This window comes from Scylla paramamosain, chromosome 15 (genome assembly GCF_035594125.1).
Source record: "Scylla paramamosain isolate STU-SP2022 chromosome 15, ASM3559412v1, whole genome shotgun sequence".
Classification (NCBI taxonomy): Eukaryota; Metazoa; Arthropoda; class Malacostraca; order Decapoda; family Portunidae; genus Scylla; species Scylla paramamosain.
Window position 1 is genome coordinate 11,943,512 of NC_087165.1, and position 19,094 is coordinate 11,962,605.

The window sequence follows — 19,094 nt, forward strand, 5'->3', positions numbered from 1 at the left end:
AAGACTGACGCATAAAGAAGAGAAGAAAACAACAACAACAGCCGGTGACTAACTGGCAAACGGGTCTCATCAGACATCTCATGCTGACTACTAGAAAGTCTGTTGACGGAGATCGCGATTCATTGAACTTGATTCACTGTTGACTGAACATGGGAGCGTGACTCACGAAGCAGGAGTCCTTGTTGGTGTCCGCGGCGCAAATCATGTTCTCGGTGATAGCGCCCTCCTCGTACTGCTGGCGGCACTCCTCCAGAGCCACTGGCAGCAGCTCCACCATCTGCAACACGTCGGCCTGCTCTCCTGCCGAGCTGGTGAACCCCCATCTGCCAGCGACACACACACACACACACACACACACACACACACATTATTATTATTATCATTATTATTATTATTATTATTATTATTATTATTATTATTATTATTATTATTATTATTATTATTATTATTATTATTATTATTATTATTAATATTATTATTATTATTATTATTATTATTATTATTATTATTATTATTATTATTATTATTATTATTATTACTATTATCGTCACCTCAATTCATTACTGTTAGGTACAATCATAAGCAGCCACACTCTTCTCTGTGTTACACTACGTAACAAAATTGCACTTCTGTCTTGTCCTTGGCTCCAAGCCATAATTTTCCAGTTATTTCCATCTAAACATAAAAAGAAAAAGTTTTTTTTTTTCTATCCTAAAACTTTGCTTTTCAAGTTAGAACAATGAATTTACATTTTACCTTACTTCATTATAGTATGGGTTACTATTGGTTTTCATGTCAGGTAGCAAAAATTTGCAAAATCTCAAATGTTTATCTATTTGCTTTTGAAATGTTGCAAATAAGTTAAAACAATGAAAGAAAAATATAAAATCTTCTAAAGATTTTATATTTTAATAAGATCATTCTTGAACTGACCGGATCTAGCAAGAAATTTCCCATATTTAGAAGAATTTTGCTTACATTTCAGAAATCTCAAATCTTCCAGAGTGCTCTCCCAGACACTTTTAGAAGTTTCTAGAACATTTTAGAACATTCTATTCAATGTAAACATTTCCCGAATATTCTAGAATTTTCTAGAATACAATAGAAATATGTAGAAGTATCAAGAATTTTCTAGAATCTACAAGATTTTTCTAGAATGATTCAGAATATTCTAAAATAGGTTCAAGAATATTCTAGAAAGATTGAGAACATTCTGAAGTACATTCTAGAAAGACTAAGAATATTCTAGAGTATTGTTTGACAATATAAAAATTAGGGGCTTGCAGACCACCAATCAGTTCTGCTTTGGCTGCCTGAGAAGACACATCACAAAAAGTGAAATGGCATCAAGAGGCTGCAATCATTCTCTAGATGCATTCTGCTACATATGTGGTCAATTCATCAAGACAAGAGCAAAGAAGTTCTCTATGACAGCATCTGGAAAAATTGTAAAATTTAGCTATTTGGGGGCAAAAAAAACATTCTAAAAGCCACAAAAGCAAAGTTTGACAGGGATAATGGACATTTTCTATTGTTTTGCAATTAAAAGAGTTGGAAAATAATACTTGCTTGTAAAAGACAAAAATCGTGATACATAACGTTATTAATCACGCGCATTATACTTATCATTCCCTTGAACGTTTTGTAGCGAAAATATACAGGTAGGAATCTTGACTCACTCTCTGTTTACTCCTCCACAAGCTGCTTGAGGGAGAGGAGGAGGCGCTTACCCAATGGTCGTGACTCGCGAAGCCGTGTCCGTGCTGTTGGCCGAGGGAGGGCAGACGGGGGCGATGTTTGGAGTCTTTGCCAGGTTAACAGGAGTGGCGAGTTCCAGAAGCCCGATGTCGTTATTCTTGGTGTCCCCGGAGCCGTCGTAGTCTTCGTGGGGAATGGCCCGCGTTGTTCGCAGCACCAGAGTGAAGGGCGTCTCGTCCAGGACGCTGCGCTGGTGTTCTCCGAGGACCACCGGGGGCAAGGCGGGGTTGGGCAGCACCGTCCTGACATTCACTGAGAAGAGTTAGTAGTGGCACTTCCTTTTCTGGGCTCTTAATTGAATCACCTCAGCGAGGAAAGACGGCCAGACAGAGATATGTAATGTATTTGTGTTAAAACATTTTCACGTGGGAGCAAGACAAGCCTTTTCTTGTACTTGTTAATAGAATGAATGAATGAAGAAAAGTATGTCACAAAATAGATATGTAACTTTTTATATTAATATTACTTTTTACATTTATTTATCTATCCATCTTTAACTATCCAGTACACATTTGCTGGGTTAACATGGGACAGGTGTTGGTCAGCGGGGATGACATGCCGGGTTACTGTGTTCGAAGAAATGATACATATTTACACAGAAGGGGGCACGAAACGATTTTTTTTTTCATTGGAACGGTGAAGTTTAGGATATCCGAACGCTCCCACCTGAATATATGTAGCTCTCACAGTTACATATGTACTTGACACTTACGAGTCAATGCAGTGCGCGGCGGTGAGCACGAAGCGGTCGTTGATGAGCGCCCCGCCACAGAACCCGCCTGGAAGCAGGACCAGCGCCATCCACGGCCACTCATGTAGATTGGCACTCTCCCCGCCCACGATACGAAGGTTGGTGCCTCGCCGCCCACACCCTACGTCATACCGAGCCTTAGTATAGGTGAGTCTTACCCTGTTCACTGACTGTATGGGCCTGACAGCGAATAGGACACGCGCAACTTTTTTTTTTTTTTCATATAGGAGGGACAACGGTCAGAGGCAAGAAAATTTATAAGAGAAAAAAAGAAAAATAAGAGAGAGAAAAAAAAGGGCCCCATTGAGTTGCCAGTCCCCAAACAGTGTCAAAAGCGGTCATCAAAAAATAAAGGATAAGCGTCTAGAAACCTCCCACTTCCAAGAGTTCATGTCAGAAGAAGGAGGAAATACAGAAGCACCTACCACCAGCCATCAATGGATTTTAATTTGAACGACAGGTTACCTTTATATTACTCTCTTTCTCGTTAACTATCTTCGTTAATTCACTTAAGTGTTCCATGGCTGTACTGGAAGATAACAAATAAAAGAAAGTGGTTGATTAGCTTGTCATGGAAAGATACTCCAGGGCTATTCAGCTGGCACTCGCGCTAATTGGTTGACTGGACATACGCGATGCAATCTGGCCCCTGACCACGCCAACTGCGATTATTCAACTCGGAAAAGAAGGAAGGGATTTGCTGGCTTAGATTTTTTTTTTTTTCAGTAAGAAATGCATGATATTGGAGCCTTACGTTCGGCGTGGTTAAAAAGGTTAGATTAATTTAAAGATTCCTCCGCCAATCGAAGACAATAGACTCCGTATTAGTAAGTTCATTGTATTCAGAGTTTCGCACGTGTGTTAACATCTGACCCGTTTAAAAAAAAAAGCAGACATGCCATGTGCGGTCGTCGATACACATTGTCATTACGCTCAACCTCATCGCGAGTACCGCTGCAAAATAGCCCTGGAAGCTACGTTGCCTTGGCGAGACAATTATCCACTGCCAAAATAAGAACTATATTTTGAAGCATTTCTGCCCGCACCTCGACTATTTTTCAATAGGCTTTAGTTGAAGTGACACTTGCTTTTAAGGGTTTTTTTTACGGTTCTAGTGACAAAATTTATACATTGTTAAGAGGAAAAATACTTTTCTTAACCTTGCTTATCATCTCTGTGACCTTAGAAGATAGTCGTGGTGAGAGAACATAGCGTTTCCGAATACGGGTCTAAAACTTACGGCAGGAAGCCGAAGGCGGGGGTGGGGGGAGAGAGGTCGCGGGCATCACGGCGCAGTAGACACCTCTCTTATTAGAATTCAGGCGCCATCCTCCCCAAAAATGTATCGTCATGGAGCTGCTAATTATTCCTTGAGGTTGACTTTCGCCACAAAATCTGAGAAAAGACAAGAAATCATGAAGCTTTAACAAATGCACCTTTGTTATACTATAGTAATATATATGCTTTTACGTCTCATTTGGATTTTTTTATTTTGTCTTATTCGAATGAAAAAGGAAAATTATTGCATAAGTGAAAGGTGCAGATAGTTGAAGTGCCCACAGTAAGTGGAAGTAATGAAGGAATGAAGGAATAAAGCTGGTGTCAGGGTAACAGTGGTATGAATAATGGAGTGAAAGAATGAAGTTGGTGTGGTGGTGCCAGTGGAAGGAATAAAGAAGTGAACATAAGAGCATAAGAAAATAAGAGAAGCTACAAGGAGCCATCAGGCCTACACGTCTCAGTTCTTGTAGGAGAGACTGCTTTAGTGTGCTGGTGTCAGTGTCGATGGAATGAATGGAGGAGAGACTGCGGTGATGTGCTGGTGTCGGGGTGTCAGTGGAGGGAATGGAGGAAAGGCTGCCGTAGTGTGCTGGTGTCAGAGTGCTGGTGGAGGGAATGGAGGAGAGACTGCGGTAGTGTACTGGTGTCAGAGTGCCGGTGGAAGGAATGAAGGAAAGGTTGCCGTAGTGTGCTGGTTTCGGGGTGCCAGTGGAGGGAATTGAGGAGACGCTGCCGAAGTCTGCTGGTGGCAGACGGGACTCACCGCTGTCCCTCCTCGTCGTCCAAGGTTTGCACGGCGAGGAATGCTCCGCCTGAACACGGTGACGACGACTCAATTTCGAATAAGGGACACTGAATCTGTAACTGCCCACCGGGACTAGTTGTGCTCTGCGTTATGACAAAAGAGAAATGCAATGCTTGTTTTTGTATTACATTGTGAAGGATGTGCTTTATTACTATCATCGCCATTGTTATCGTTTTTCTGAATTCCCCTTTCTATGTCTGTTGTTCATTTAAGCTTGAAAATTGGTTTAATTTCGTCCATCACTAAGTGTGAATGTTTGTTGCCCGAGGACACACATCAGAACATAAAGAGGAACGTTTTTTCTTTTTCTCTCTGATGAACTCCCGTAATAAATTATTGATATATACACTATATCATTTCAAATCATTATTCTACTAACCATAATGTAACATTACATAGCTTTCATATACAACCTCGTTTTTTCCCATTCTATGAACAAATATCTACGACTGCAATGACGCAGTAAATAACAATAACATAATGCAACTAAAGAGAGAGAGAGAGAGAGAGAGAGAGAGAGAGAGAGAGAGAGAGAGAGAGAGAGAGAGAGAGAGAGAGAGAGAGAGAGAGATAAGAATTCCGTTAGCCAGCGTGAGACGGGAATGATTCTGTTGTAATACCATACCACTGTTTACGTGAAGAGATGTCAGGAAATACACTTACGTAGAAACTCCATCTGCAATAGGTGTACGGGTGGTAGGACGCTGGATAACCTGGACTGATGATGATGAACACAGTATTCATTGTCACTGCGTTGGTCGATCCGCAAGGCACAACCAGGCCTGAAAACAAGATGCTTTATCAGAGGCCTTGCTGCGTCACGTGTTTTCTTCACTATCACGTGTCCGCCTCAGAATTCCGTGGACGAGAGTTAGATAAGGCAATACGATAATGAAATGTATAATGCAAGAGCAGGGTTAACAAATACGTAGGTGTATTTCTATTCTAAATTTATTTGTTTTTTCAAGGTAGGCCACATAAATATCAGGAAATATACCTTTTTTATATATCTGAATAAGGAAAGATGAGCAGAGAGAGAGAGAGAGAGAGAGAGAGAGAGAGAGAGAGAGAGAGAGAGAGAGAGAGAGAGAGAGAGAGAGAGAGAGAGAGAGAGAGAGAGAGAGAGAGAGAAGGATGTAAAATGCAGTTCATACATATGTTTTGTTAGCCATACATATTTACTGTTTTGAGACAAGAAGACAAAAAAAAAAAAAAAAAACGTTTCACTAAAACGGACTTTTTCTTTTTCTCTGATAAACTCACGAACTAAAATATTGATATATATATCATATCATTGAAAATCATTATTCTACTGAATGTAACATAACATAGCCGCCATATAAAACCTCGTTTTTTCCATTCTGAAAACAAATATCTGTGACTGCAATGACGAATTACATAACAAAGAAATAATGCAGTGAGAGAGAGAGAGAGAGAGAGAGAGAGAGAGAGAGAGAGAGAGAGAGAGAGAGAGAGAGAGAGAGAGAGAGAGAGAGAGAGAGAGAGAGAGAGAGAGTTACCAAGTAACACATGACTTCATCATTCACATGGTAAGTATGGCTTTAGGAGAATTTGTTTACTTTTGTAATAAATAAATAAACAAATGAATAGACAAATAAATAAAATGTAAAAAGGTAAATAGTAAATAGTGAAGTCCCTATTGATGATTTGGCTTCGTGGCAATACACAGAACGGACTTCATATAAACACCATGAAAATAAAAGCGTTACCTAACTCCGGGCGAAGACAGATATACCAAGATCACAAGAGATTCAGACTTGTGTGATGTTAACAAGAAGAGAAACTCGGACCATTAATAAAGTTTTAGTAGCTCAGTTCGGTTCAATAAAATGAGGAGCATTGATTTCCTTTCATCCTTCATAGAATGTAAACATTTGATAAAATTATGAAACATAAATATATGAATTGTTTCTTATAACTCAATCTTAACTTAATCTTATAGCTCTTAGTTTACGTTAGAAGACATCCATTAACTCTTCCACTTAAAACGACAGTATGACACTTGCTATTACAATACGATACTTGTTATCCAGTGACATTAATGCACTCGTTATTTCATTTGAGTCACCCTGAAGAAAAAAAACAAGAACAAGCCTACAGGCATAAAAAGTTTAAAGGACTGGGTAACACATTCTGTTTTCAATGGTGTCTTGCACCATTCTATTTTATTAAGCTTGGTGATAGGCTGCAGCAGTCGAATGGTTTATTTCAAGTATCCTCGAAATGGAGAAACTAATTTCGAAAAAGTTATAACAACAATATTACTGCTACTACTACTATCACTTTTACTACTACTACTACTACTACTACTACTACTACTACTACTACTACTACTACTATTACTACTACTACTACTACTACTACTACTACTACTACTACTACTACTACTGCTGCTGCTACTACTACTACTACTACTGTAGTAAAACAAGACAAGTTTGGCAGTTAGGGTGGAATCAGGGTGTGGATACAGCTCTGCCACTTGATCTAAAACTGCGCTAAGTATCTTCTGTGATACGTCTAAAAGGCGCTATAAATAAGATGGAGAAATAATAAATATAATTTTCACGTAAATATTATAGGTAATATCCCACACAAATTAAAGTAATTTTACATATATATATATATATATATATATATATATATATATATATATATATATATATATATATATATATATATATATATATATATATATATATATATATATATATATATATATATTGCTCACGTTACCCTTATTATATCATAATACATTACCCTTATATCATTTAAAGATCTCTATGAGGTCTCCTCTTAACCTACGCCTCTCTAAGAAATGTAAATTTGATAGCAGATTTTTATACTTTAATAGTAAGTCGAGAGGCAAATCTATAGGAGAGACGAGGAGCATGTGAAGTGGACGCTGGAGATGGATTTATCTGGCAAGAGAAAGCGTGGAAGATAAGGTTTATGGATCCAGAGAAAGAAGACATGTTTGTTACAAGTGTGAGAGATTGCTTGTACTTTGTTTTCTTTGACTTACTTTCACTGTCTTTCCGCTATAAGCTAAATTCTAAATTCTAAATACAGGATTGAATGCAAAACAGTTTCAGGTTCAGATTTTCAGCTTTCGTTCTGCATAAAATGGGAGTGAGGTGACCTGCCGCCGTACGTACGAGTAATTAACTGTATGAACAAAACACCAACAAGGAAGTTGCGGCGCTGGTGAGTTTGTCCTCATGCCGGGCACCGTGACCGCAACACTTCCTGCGATTGTCCGAATATAATGAACAGTTAGTGACGTATCTGTATCCGGTGTGTGTGTGTGTGTGTGTGTGTGTGTGTGTGTGTGTTTCAGCATCACGAGAAACAAGTGAATGGGTGATATCTGAGGGAAATCTCTCTCTCTCTCTCTCTCTCTCTCTCTCTCTCTCTCTCTCTCTCTCTCTCTCTCTCCACACACACACACACACACACACACACACACACACACACACACACACACACACACAACTGACAAATAATACCACCTGGCAGCGGAACAGCTTAAGTTATAAGCCTCTGCAGAAAGAGAATAAAGACTCACTTAACTAACTACCATGAGTCTTGTAAAACCATAAGATACACTTTTCTTCTAAAATGATATAACAAAACAGGATATATCCACATTAAAATGAACGAGAACAACTTACAATTAAAATAGTAAAACCACTCAATATCTCGGATTTTGTTTAGAAATCCAACCTTAATCATAAATCCCACGATTCTCCCTTTCTCAAGAACAGGCATCCCCACAAAAAGCCGACCAAGAATGAAGCGAACCATCCCCTCCCGCGTCCAGAGATTTAGCGCCGTGGACTTGGTTACAGACAGCTTAGGGTACTCATTCCATGTTATAAATTGGTCCGGGAAGAATACGGTTCATAAAATCTAAATTCGTTCATCTGTGACATAATGCAGTTACTTTTCATGTAGTAAGTATAATTGATTCCTTCTCACTACATATGGCCATTACCGATCATGATTGCCTGTACTTTGTTTTCTTTGACTTACTTTCATTGTCTTTTCGCTATAAGCTCAGTCACTAACCCACTGTTAGCTCGATACGTACCGCTGTTGTGAAGGGGGAAGTTTGCGTGTGGTCCTCCATCACTCAGGATTCCCTCAACCTGAAACAGTAGTACTTGTTCAGGTCTGTATTCAGAAGCACTTTTCTCTCTCGCCATGACTATTTTCAAAGGCCACTGAGATGATAAGCCGGATTCTAAAGAGAGTTTCTTCTGTTACTAATATAGAAATCTTGTTACAGTAAAATCCCTCTCATCCGGCATTCGAGTATCCGGCAGCTTCAAGTATCTGGCACATTTTTCCCCGAGAATTTAAATCAATAAAAAATGAATGTGTACTCATAAAATCAATTAAAATTCCCACGCGAGGCATACTTTGTCCCCTCGCCACCAGAGCGCACTGCTTCGCGCCACCCGCGGCCCACTGCACTGTGTTTACTCAGTGACTCAGTCCCGCGTGTGCACTGTTTATCGCGTGACGCCTTCATCATGCCTAAAGTTGTAGAAAAGAGGAAGCGTGTTGTGCTTACACTTAAGCAGCTGATCAGATCAGCTGCTGATTAAGATCAGCTGATCTTTGTTATGGTAAGATGCGTGAGTGTAGGGTGGTGATTGTGGACATAATTTCACTTCTATTCAAGTATCCAGCAATATTCAAGTATCCGGCATGTCGGCGGTCCTGTTGATGCCGGATAAGAGGGATTTTACTGTAATTTGTTACTGGAGTCATAAAATCATCATAAGAACCTGAGTAACTTCAGTTAGATTTACTAGAGCCTTTTTAAAGAAGTTAAGTTGAAGCACAAAAAATATTTCAGAATACGGACCTAAGACTGCATTGTGGGATGAAATATTTCCCCCCCCTTCCTGTGAAATGTGTCATTGATTGGTAGACATAACTTCCTTAGCTTCCCCGACTGAAGTCAAACACCTTTTTTTCAACATTTCATCCATAAATCACTGAACAGGCTCCTCTGTATAAAAAAAAAAGATGGAAATCTTATAGAAAACATATTATACAAGTGAAACATAAAAGTAGTATTTTTGTTTACACTTTAGTGTTTATTGTGACTCTTGTTTGAAAATCTCAATATTCAAAATTTGTTAGCCATGCCTACTTAATCATATCCCAAGCCAGCCAATATCACTCTTAATAATAATCTTCACCGTGATATAAAAAAACAAACAAACTGATTCTTCACTGCCACAAACGCAGACATACACATGATAAGAATCGATGGATAAGAACATAAGAAATTAGGGGAAGTAGCAAGAAACCATCAGTCTTACACGTGGTAGTGGATGGCAGTGGATGCGTCTCCACATTTTTCCTTAGTTCATGATAACATACAAATGCAGAACAGGGATCTCTGGATACTGGAGCTTACCTTGGAAGTAGCGAGGCCAATGAGAAAGCCTAGGACGAGCGTCTTGACAGAGCGCACCTTAGTAGGCATTGCGACCTGATGTTCTGGTGATGATTTTGTAATATTATGACTTCCTTTGCACCACTTTCCTGCCTGAATCCCTTTATACGTGCTGTTTTACTTCTTTTCACTTAAATCTCATACTAGCAGTGAAAAGGAATCCTGCTCCTACGTGATGCCTTATGGACCTGTCATCCCCCCTGAGGCACATTACTTGCTTAGAGGCCGAAACATATAAAACTGCTTTGCGTCGAGAACACAGGTATGTTCCGTGCTGGTGTTCGGAATCAGACTGGCTTTGTTTGTTGTCGCGTTTTCCTCACATCCGCACTCCTGGTTCGTCCCCTCTCCCACTCACCGCTACACCACCCAGCACAGGGAACATCACGGAAGGCTTTACCTTACACAAGTACGTAGATCTTGAGTAGACTAAAATTTCTTTAACTTCAAATTTTACTGATCATCAAACCTGATTAAATGTATAGTTAATCAAGTGAAACGTGAATGTTGCAATTCGTGGTTCCAAATCTGAGAGAGGCAGGTAATTCTCGGAAATATTATGTCTAATACATCAATAATTTAGGTAATGGAAGTAGCAGCGATATTACTATATTCAAAGACAAGCAGGTTGGTAGGAGAGAGAGAGAGAGAGAGAGAGAGAGAGAGAGAGAGAGAGAGAGAGAGAGAGAGAGAGAGAGAGAGAGAGAGAGAGAGAGAGAGAGAGAGAGAGAGAGAGAGAGAGAGAGTTATATAAAAACGATTAGATTATCGCTAACTCCGAAACATATGTAAAAATTACATGGTCGGTGTATTCTAACGAAAAAAGTAAATAAATAATTCAGCGATCTGGTGAAAACTGGCATATGTTTCCTAATTCGTGGCTGCCATCATAAAGTACGAAGAGACTCCCACCAGTATTACCACTCATGGTTTCAGACAGGCAAGGTCCAGCAGTGCACCCTGACAATCCTCGTCGTTGCTCATCGTTCAGAGGCAAATAATGAGCAGGAAGGTAATGTGCTACAAGACAGCCTTGTAATCAACTTCAGCAGTAACAGTAAGTCCACGGCTTAATGTAGCTTAAAAGTAAAAAAAAAAAAAAAAAATTACTCGCAAGCGCAATTTTCACCGATGAAACTTCGATTATTTCATCTGAAACCAGTCATCATAATTTTTTATTTATTTTTTATTTATTTTTATTTATTTATTTATTTATTTTATGTACGAGGGACACCAAGGGCAAAAAAAAAAAAAAAAGCCCACGGAGATGCCGGTCCTCGAATCGGGTCTGAAGCGAAAGTCAGAAATTGAAGGATAATTGTCTTGAAACTTCCCTCTTGAAGAAGTTCAAGTCACAGGGAGGTGGAAATACAGAAGCAGGTAGTGAGTTCCAGAGTTTATCAGAGAAGGAGATGAATGACTGAGAATATTGGTTAACTCTTGTATTAGAGAGGTGGACAGAATAGGGGTGAGAGAAAGAAAAAAGTCTTGTGCAACGAGGCAGCGGGAGGAGGGGAGGCGTATAGTTAGCAAGATCAGAAGAGCAGTTAGCATGAAAATAGCGGTAGAAGACAGAAAGAGATGCAACATTGCGGCGATGAGAAAGAGGCTAAAGACAGTCATTTAGAGAAGAGGAGTTGATGAGATGAAAAGCTTTTGATTCCACCCTTTCTAAAAGAGCGGTATGAGTGGAACACGCCCCCCCCCCCCCAAACATGAGAAACATACTCCATACATGGACGGATAAGGCCCTTGTACAGAGTTAGCAGGTGGGAGGGGGGAAGAAAACTGGCGGAGACATCTCAGAACGTCTAACTTCATAGAAGCTGTTTTAGCTAGAGATGAGATGTGAAGTTTCCAGTTTAGATTATAAGAAAAGGACAGACCGAGGAAGAAGGGGGGGGGGGGGCAGTTGAGAGTCACTGAAGAAGAGGGGATAGTTGTCTGAGAGGTTGTGTCGAGTTGATAAATGGAGGAATTGAGTTTTTGAGGCATTAAACAATACCAAGTTTGCTCTACCCCAATCAGAAATTCTAGAGAGATCAGAAGTCAGGCGTTCTTTGGCTTCCCTGCGTGAACTGTTTACTTCCTGAAGGGTTGGGCATCTACGAAAAGACGTGGAAAGTGCAGGCTGGTATCATCAGCGAAGGAGTGGATAGGACAAGATTTAGAAGATCATTGATGAATAATAGGAAGAGCTTGGGTGACAGGACAGAACCCTGAGGAACACCATTGTTAATAGATTTAGGAGTAGAATAGTGACCGTCTACTACAGCAGCAGCAGAACGGTCAGAAAGGACACTTGAGATAAAGTTACAGAGAGAAGGATAGAAGCCGTAGGAGGGTAGTTTGGAAATTAAAGCTTTGTGCCAGACTTTATCAAAAGCTTTTGATATGTCTAAGGCAACAGGAAAAGTTTCGCCAACATCTCTAAAAGAGAATAACCAAGACTTAGTAAGGAAAGCCAGAAGATCACCAGTAGAGCGGTCTTGACAGAACCCATACTGGTGATTAGATAGAAAGTTGTGAAGTGATAGATGTTTAAGAATATTCCTGTTGAGGATAGATTAAAAAACTTAAGATAGGCAGGAAATTAAAGCAATAGGACGGTAGTTTGAAGGATTAGAACGGTCACCCTTTTTAGGAACAGGCTGAATGTAGGCAAACTTCCAGCAAGAAGGAAAGATAGATGTTGGCAGACAGAGTTGAAAGAGTTTGAAAATAATCAAGGTGCAAGCACATAAGCACAGTTTCGGAGAACACTAGGAGGGACCCCATCAGGTCCATAAGCCTTCCGAAGGTTTAGGCCAGCGAGGGCATAGACTCGTATAAGCGCCTCACTGTTATACTAGATGCAATAATACAAAAGTTTACTCGTATTCCCAATCATTCGTCTCTTTTACTGGTAGTCTCTAGAACTCCCTACCTGTTTCTGTATTTTCTCCTACCTTTCACTTCAACTGTTTCAAGACATTTCTCAAATTTTGGATAATATTTCCGGCTACACTCTTTGGGATAAGGTACCTTCACTGACCCTTTCTTTTCCAACCCTTTTGTTGGCTTAGGTCAGAGACCCAGCTTACTCTCTCCCCTCCCACCTTAAAAAGAAAAAAAAAACTAGTTCTCTCGTCTCGCAAGTAAGAGGGTCTTCCCGATCAAGTGGAGACATTGGGGTTTCTACCTTCACGCTGTGATTCTTGTTCACCTGATAGAGATTAGGTGCGGGATTTAACGCAAGCAGCTGCGACTGTACGTGGCCTTGCAACCTAGCAACATTTCCAGCCACTTTGCCCAGACGTCCTATTCGCAGGCCACCACGACAAAGAATGTAGCTACTTTCATCACTCAAATAACTGAAGAGGCCTGTGTCCTGCGGCCTCTTGTACATAGGCTGAATAAAATGAAAGCGGTAATTTTGTAAATGAAAATAATGCAAAATAAATGTGTAACGAAGTGAACATTTTAGTCTCGTGTTATCACAGAACAATTACCTTTGATGTGCAAGTATATATATATATATATATATATATATATATATATATATATATATATATATATATATATATATATATATATATATATATATATATATATATATATATATATATATATATATATATATATATATATATATATATATATATATATACTGTACTGAAAAACACCCTAAATGTTAGTATTTTTACTTCACGTCACGTCAGGCCACGCATGGCGAATCATAATTTTTTTTTATTCTCTCTCTCTCTCTCTCTCTCTCTCTCTCTCTCTCTCTCTCTCTCTCTCTCTCTCTCTCTCTCTCTCTCTATCTATCTATCTCTCTCTTGCTTGCTCGCTCGCCCTCTTTCGAAGGCAAGTGAAATCTACGCTTTTCATTTCGACATAGGCGTCCTAAAAATATGATTGTTAGGTGAAGCTTGAACAGTGCTGTTATCTTGCATAATAATTTGTATAGTATTGATTCTGTCGCATTTTCATCATCTTTATGAACAGTTATTAGAGAGAGAGAGAGAGAGAGAGAGAGAGAGAGAGAGAGAGAGAGAGAGAGAGAGAGAGAGAGAGAGAGAGAGAGAGAGAGAGTGTGTGTGTGTGTGTGTGTGTGTGTGTGTGTATGACAGTTAACGAAATCTCACGAGTTCCCACCGCTATGGTCTTGGGGATGTCACCATTATGTTGACAACAAGATAACTATCTGATGTGTTATTTCTGTGAATTTTACCAAAAGGAGAGGTAAGGGAGTAGGTGTGTAATTCTACGATATCTCGCAAACACGCTTCACTACTTGGAAGTTTGAGACTTGAATGACTAGACCCTGATTGACAACACTTGGAGTGCAAATGTTGTGCGAGGTGTCTTCTTGAGGACCTGACATGGCAGAACTCTGGTTTGTTAATTAAAAAAAAAAAAAGTCTCAAAAGCTAAGCAAAACTTATTACGGTCAGCATGCACTCCCCAGACCACAGCAAGTACACGTGAAGTATACGACGGTTTCTGAGTCCTCTATGATTCTTCTACCTTAAGCGACTCTGGACTCCCTAACTGACTGAATTTATGCATCACAACAATGAAATCGAATGAAACTTTTTTTTTTATTCATGTAAGACGTGATCTGGACAAGGGCAATAAAAAGATTGGAGAAAAGGCACACTGAAGTATCACTTCTCAAAAAGTAGCTAGTAAGGTTATTCAAAATTATAAGAAAGCCTCCCTTTAGAAAAAGGTTAAATTCGTAGGCGGAGAGAAATATATGTAGTACGTACAGGTAGGCTGGGGGTTCCAGAGTTTACCAGTGAAAGTGATGAATGATAAAAAATACTGGTTAACTCTTGCATTAAGGAGGTGGATGGAATAGGGGAGAAGGAAAATAGAAAGCCTTATGCAGAGAGGCTGGCGTTGAAGGAGAGGCATGCATTTATCAAGATAAGAAGACCAATTAGAGTAAGAGTAGTGATAGAAGATAACAATTAATGTTGTAGAGAAGAGAGAGAGGCTAAAGACAGCCGATCAGAGGAGAGGAGTTGATAGGACATAATGCTTTTGATTCCATCCTGTTCAAAAGAGTAATATAAGTCGAATCCTTCCATATATGTGAAGAGTACTTCATACATGGGTGATAGACCCCCTATACAAAGTTAGCAACTGGGAAGGTGAAAAAAAAAAGTAGCAAAGACGGCTCAGAACGTCCAACTTCATAGAAGCTGTTTTGAAAAGAGATATAGATAAAATCTTAATAAATCTGCAACGAATTACAATACTTTGAAGATAAAACAATGACAATTTATGGAGGACGCTAACTTTCTCCTTAAAGAGAAGTACATCTTGTTTAAAAAAAAAAAAATGTTTAGTAGTATCAGAGAGAGAGACAATGTTCCTTGCTTTAGCAGGTCTCCCAAACTGGGGCATTTAATCAGAAAGTGCAACATAGTGAGACTTGAGTAGCCACTCCGATAAGGCTGTTCCCATGGGACAAGAAGTAACCATAAGAGGTGTGTGTATGACCCTAAATTGCACATGGGCAATAGGGGTTTGGAGTAGGACACAGGGTTAGCTTGACAGCACAACACCAAACAATGTTCCAAGATCTGCTGCTGCTTGGTGCAAGGCTAGCGATCAGCTGACGTCACCGTCAGATGTTTGTGGTGATTATCAGTGGTGAATTGCTATGTATACTAAAAATGCATCACTTAACTACTACATACGTGTTGTGATATATGTATTCTCTTCATCTGATGTGTATGAAAATTTGTGATTTGTTATCGAAAGATAACAAATCAAAAAGATTGAAGCTTTTACATTTACATTCCTTAGAGAGACGCAGATTAAGAGAATGTCCGATAGAGGTCTTTAAATGGTATACAAGATATAGTAAATCCTCACAAGCTCATAAATGATGGGTCTTTTGAAGTCTGCGTATTGGGTGTCTACCAGTAGGATGACTCTGTGTTGGTCTTTATACGTTTTATAATTTTTCCTAATGTCCTTTTTGATTAATTTTCATAACACAAATGATGATAACATTAATAGCATCATGTATGTTCTTTACTAAATAGTTGTTTTACTAAATAGTTGAATACAGTGCCAATATTCAGTGAATATGCATGTTTCCTGTATCATATTCTTTATATATAAAATGTATTATATTTGGGTTTCCATCGAGGTTAAAATTCAAAGACTATCACTCATGAGACTTCAGTGTCGTTCTACAGGGTTTGTTGGAGCGCCTCCGAGAAGGGGTGGTGGTGGGTGACGGAGGGGTGATATTCGCACTGGAGAGACGAGGATACGTGGACGCTGGAAAGTGGACCCCAGAAGTGGTGGTGGAGCATCCTGAGGCTGGTGAGTGGATGAATGACGGTGGATCATTACTCGTGTGGGTTTTCTGCATTCATTGCATCTCAGAAGCTTTTGCAGTCAATTTGATGAAAGGAGGTCACACACTACACATTCTTTGGTATTAACCTGTAAATCTTTCAACAGTTAAACAGTTGCAACGGGAATTCCTGAGAGCAGGCAGTGACGTGATACAAACATTTACGTACAACGGCACCCAGGATAAACTGACAAGAGCATTAGGAAAGAATGCAATCTCGGTGAGATAATTTCTTATACTTATAGTCATATAAGAAAATAACTGAAAATTTCATAGAAGTTCAAGTTACGAATAAAAGCACGTTTCTATTTCTGTGGACCAGTGCCAACAGATTGCCGACGCAGCTTGTCGTATAGCAGAAGAGGTGGCCAAAGAGGGAGACGCCCTGATAGCGGGAAGCATCACTAAGTGTGCCTCTTACAAAGATGGAAAGGGCAAGGCCGCTGTTCAGGCGCAGATAAGGAGTCAACTTGAGTTGTTTATCAAGAATAAGGTTGACTTCCTCATCGCTGAGGTAAATATGTTCAAGACTTCCACTGGCAATACCAGTGCGCTGAACTCGTAAATTGTCACTCTCACTTTACCGAATATCAAAATGTTAACAAAATTAGATTGGTAATCGAGTTCTGTTGCAGCTGTTTTTTTCACGTGGAGGAGATGGAATGGGCCATCGAGGAGGCTCTCAAGACAGGGTTGGAGGTGGCCGCCACAATGGGTATAGGTGAAAAAGGTGACCTTAATGATGTCTCTGCAGGGGAGTGTGCTGTAAGAATGGCTAAAGCAGGAGCTAAAGTAGGTGAGTAGAAAAGCAGAGGGAAGACAACTAGTGTGATAAGAAAGCAAGAAAGCCGCAAAGCTGAGATATTTAAAGAAAGAGCAAAGAAAAAGAACTGACAGAAATTCTGACATGAACACCGGGACCAACTTAAATTCCTTCTTAATGACAACAAGTTATTTTCTCTCTCTCTGACATTATTTTCCAGTAATTATTAACTGTGCTTTGTTGGGTGACCCACAGTGGGTGTAAACTGCATGTTCGATCCTGATGAGACGGTGAAGACCATCAAGGCCATGAAGACTGCACTGGACGACGCTGGCCTCTCCCCTTTCCTCATGACTCAACCCAATGGTTTCTTCTGCCCGGGGGCCGGCAAGTATGGTTATCTCTCCTGCCCGGAGTTCCCGTACGGTAAGTGTTCGATTGACTGAAGCCTCAAAGCAGATCATATCCTACTGCAAAGATGTCGCATGACAAGTGTAGTGTGTGTGTGTTTGTGTGTGTGTGTGTGTGTGTGTGTGTGTGTGTGTGTGTGTTTGATGCTCTGGTGATGAAGTTAAAACGCACAACCCTTCTGCAGCCATGGAGCCCCGCTTGGTGACCAGGTTTGACGTCCACCGCTACGCCCGCGCCGTCTATGATCTTGGGGTTCGCTACATTGGGGGTTGCTGTGGCTTCGAGCCATACCACATCCGTGCCATCGCCGAGGAAATGGCTGAGGAACGAGGCAAGATGCCGCCAGCCAGCGACAAACACAAACCATGGGGGAAATGTCTGGAGACAAGCTACAATGAATTTCTTAGGAAAAGGTGAGCTAAGATGTACGTAGTACATAATCGTATGTCTCAAAAATATTACAAGCATTGAAAATTTACACAGTTGGGTATATTACTGGTACTCTACATGATACCATAAATAATTGCCAGAACTCTAACTTTGCTCGTATTTTATTAAATAGATCGAATTACTTGGTAATGTCAACACATGCAAGTTGAACTAAAATGGGTTACCACTTGTCAACAGTGACATTGACTCTAAGTCGAATTGTTTTTTCCGGCGTCATGAATAGCATGGCGCATGTACCTCGGCCACTTCTTATTCTATGTGGAAAATTAAAAAAAAAAAAAAGTTGTTTGTGACCAACGGAACGTGACAGTTCCAGAGTTCAATGCGTCTATCCTTAGAAAATATTTATCCCAACAAGAACTTTACTATGAAAGTATATTCTGGAAGTGCATTCAGAGGACACAGGTCGTAGCAACTTGTTGTGGTGGCACCTTGAAGGCAGGAAACAGCAAAATTAGAAAAGGGGAAACCGAACGAATGTTTTGTACCGGACGTCCACGAATGGACCATAGCTTTAAAAGGCTATGGTAAAGGGTAAGTGATCAATATCCCACAATCAGATTCTTATTCTCAGTTATTGTCTCCCACTTGCATGTTGTTTTAAAGCATGGCACATAGACATAATGGGACTGCTAATTAATTTTGTTTTACTTCGAATGATGGTTTGCAGAGTTGGACGAGATTACTGGGAGGGCCTCATTCCAAGCTCCGGTCGTCTACAGCCTCCTTCCCATGTGTACGACCTAAGCCCGGAGAACGACCTGTAGTGAAAGTTGCTTGAATGACTCTGGGCTTTGCGCTGATGAAGGAGAACAATACATTTCCCAGCATGATTCATTGGTCAGAGCCATATAGCTTGGCCAACGCGGAATACACTGGTAAATCTGCACAGTGGAAGTTTCGCTTCCTGCAGAGTTCTCTTCATTTTAGGGATACCATGTTTTATGAGACTTTATCTTCCCGTTATGCCTTACGTTATGTGAAAAAAAGCTACTTATATACCCCGATGTGATT

General features: G+C 40.0%; 2 protein-coding genes across 5 annotated transcripts in view; one reads left to right on the forward strand and one right to left on the reverse strand.

Annotated features, from left to right (window-relative positions):
- LOC135107444 (trypsin-1-like) overlaps positions 1 to 10,393 on the reverse strand; it is a 54,800-nt gene extending 44,407 nt beyond the window's left edge. Inside the window, exons 1-9 of one of the 4 annotated variants that reach the window (XM_064017318.1) lie at positions 10,051 to 10,390; positions 9,490 to 9,636; positions 8,707 to 8,764; positions 5,259 to 5,377; positions 4,554 to 4,678; positions 3,750 to 3,904; positions 2,471 to 2,630; positions 1,731 to 2,000; positions 167 to 323 (exon numbers count right to left, since the gene is read on the reverse strand). In XM_064017318.1, the coding sequence (XP_063873388.1) occupies positions 167 to 323; positions 1,731 to 2,000; positions 2,471 to 2,630; positions 3,750 to 3,904; positions 4,554 to 4,678; positions 5,259 to 5,339 (948 nt within the window). In that variant the 5' untranslated portion in view covers positions 5,340 to 5,377; positions 8,707 to 8,764; positions 9,490 to 9,636; positions 10,051 to 10,390. Of the gene's footprint in view, positions 1 to 166; positions 324 to 1,730; positions 2,011 to 2,470; positions 2,631 to 3,749; positions 3,905 to 4,553; positions 4,679 to 5,258; positions 5,378 to 8,706; positions 8,765 to 9,489; positions 9,637 to 10,050 lie in introns of all 4 variants that reach the window. The other 3 variants (XM_064017316.1, XM_064017315.1, XM_064017317.1) reach the window with 3 other exon arrangements.
- Positions 10,394 to 10,971: 578 nt separating this feature from the next.
- LOC135107448 (betaine--homocysteine S-methyltransferase 1-like) lies at positions 10,972 to 19,054 on the forward strand. Its single transcript, XM_064017322.1, has 8 exons — positions 10,972 to 11,101; positions 16,293 to 16,422; positions 16,564 to 16,676; positions 16,779 to 16,970; positions 17,081 to 17,252; positions 17,475 to 17,645; positions 17,815 to 18,043; positions 18,751 to 19,054. The coding sequence occupies exons 1-8, from the start codon at positions 11,090 to 11,092 to the stop codon at positions 18,845 to 18,847; spliced, it is 1,116 nt and encodes a 371-aa protein (XP_063873392.1). The 5' UTR covers positions 10,972 to 11,089; the 3' UTR covers positions 18,848 to 19,054.
- Positions 19,055 to 19,094: the final 40 nt, after the last annotated feature.

Excerpts from the sequence above, each read along its gene's own strand:
- LOC135107448 (XM_064017322.1), top strand. Across the intron at positions 17,253-17,474 it reads TAAAGCAGGAGCTAAAGTAG|TGGGTGTAAACTGCATGTTC; the intron begins GTGAGTAGAAAA and ends GGTGACCCACAG. Across the intron at positions 17,646-17,814 it reads CTGCCCGGAGTTCCCGTACG|CCATGGAGCCCCGCTTGGTG; the intron begins GTAAGTGTTCGA and ends ACCCTTCTGCAG.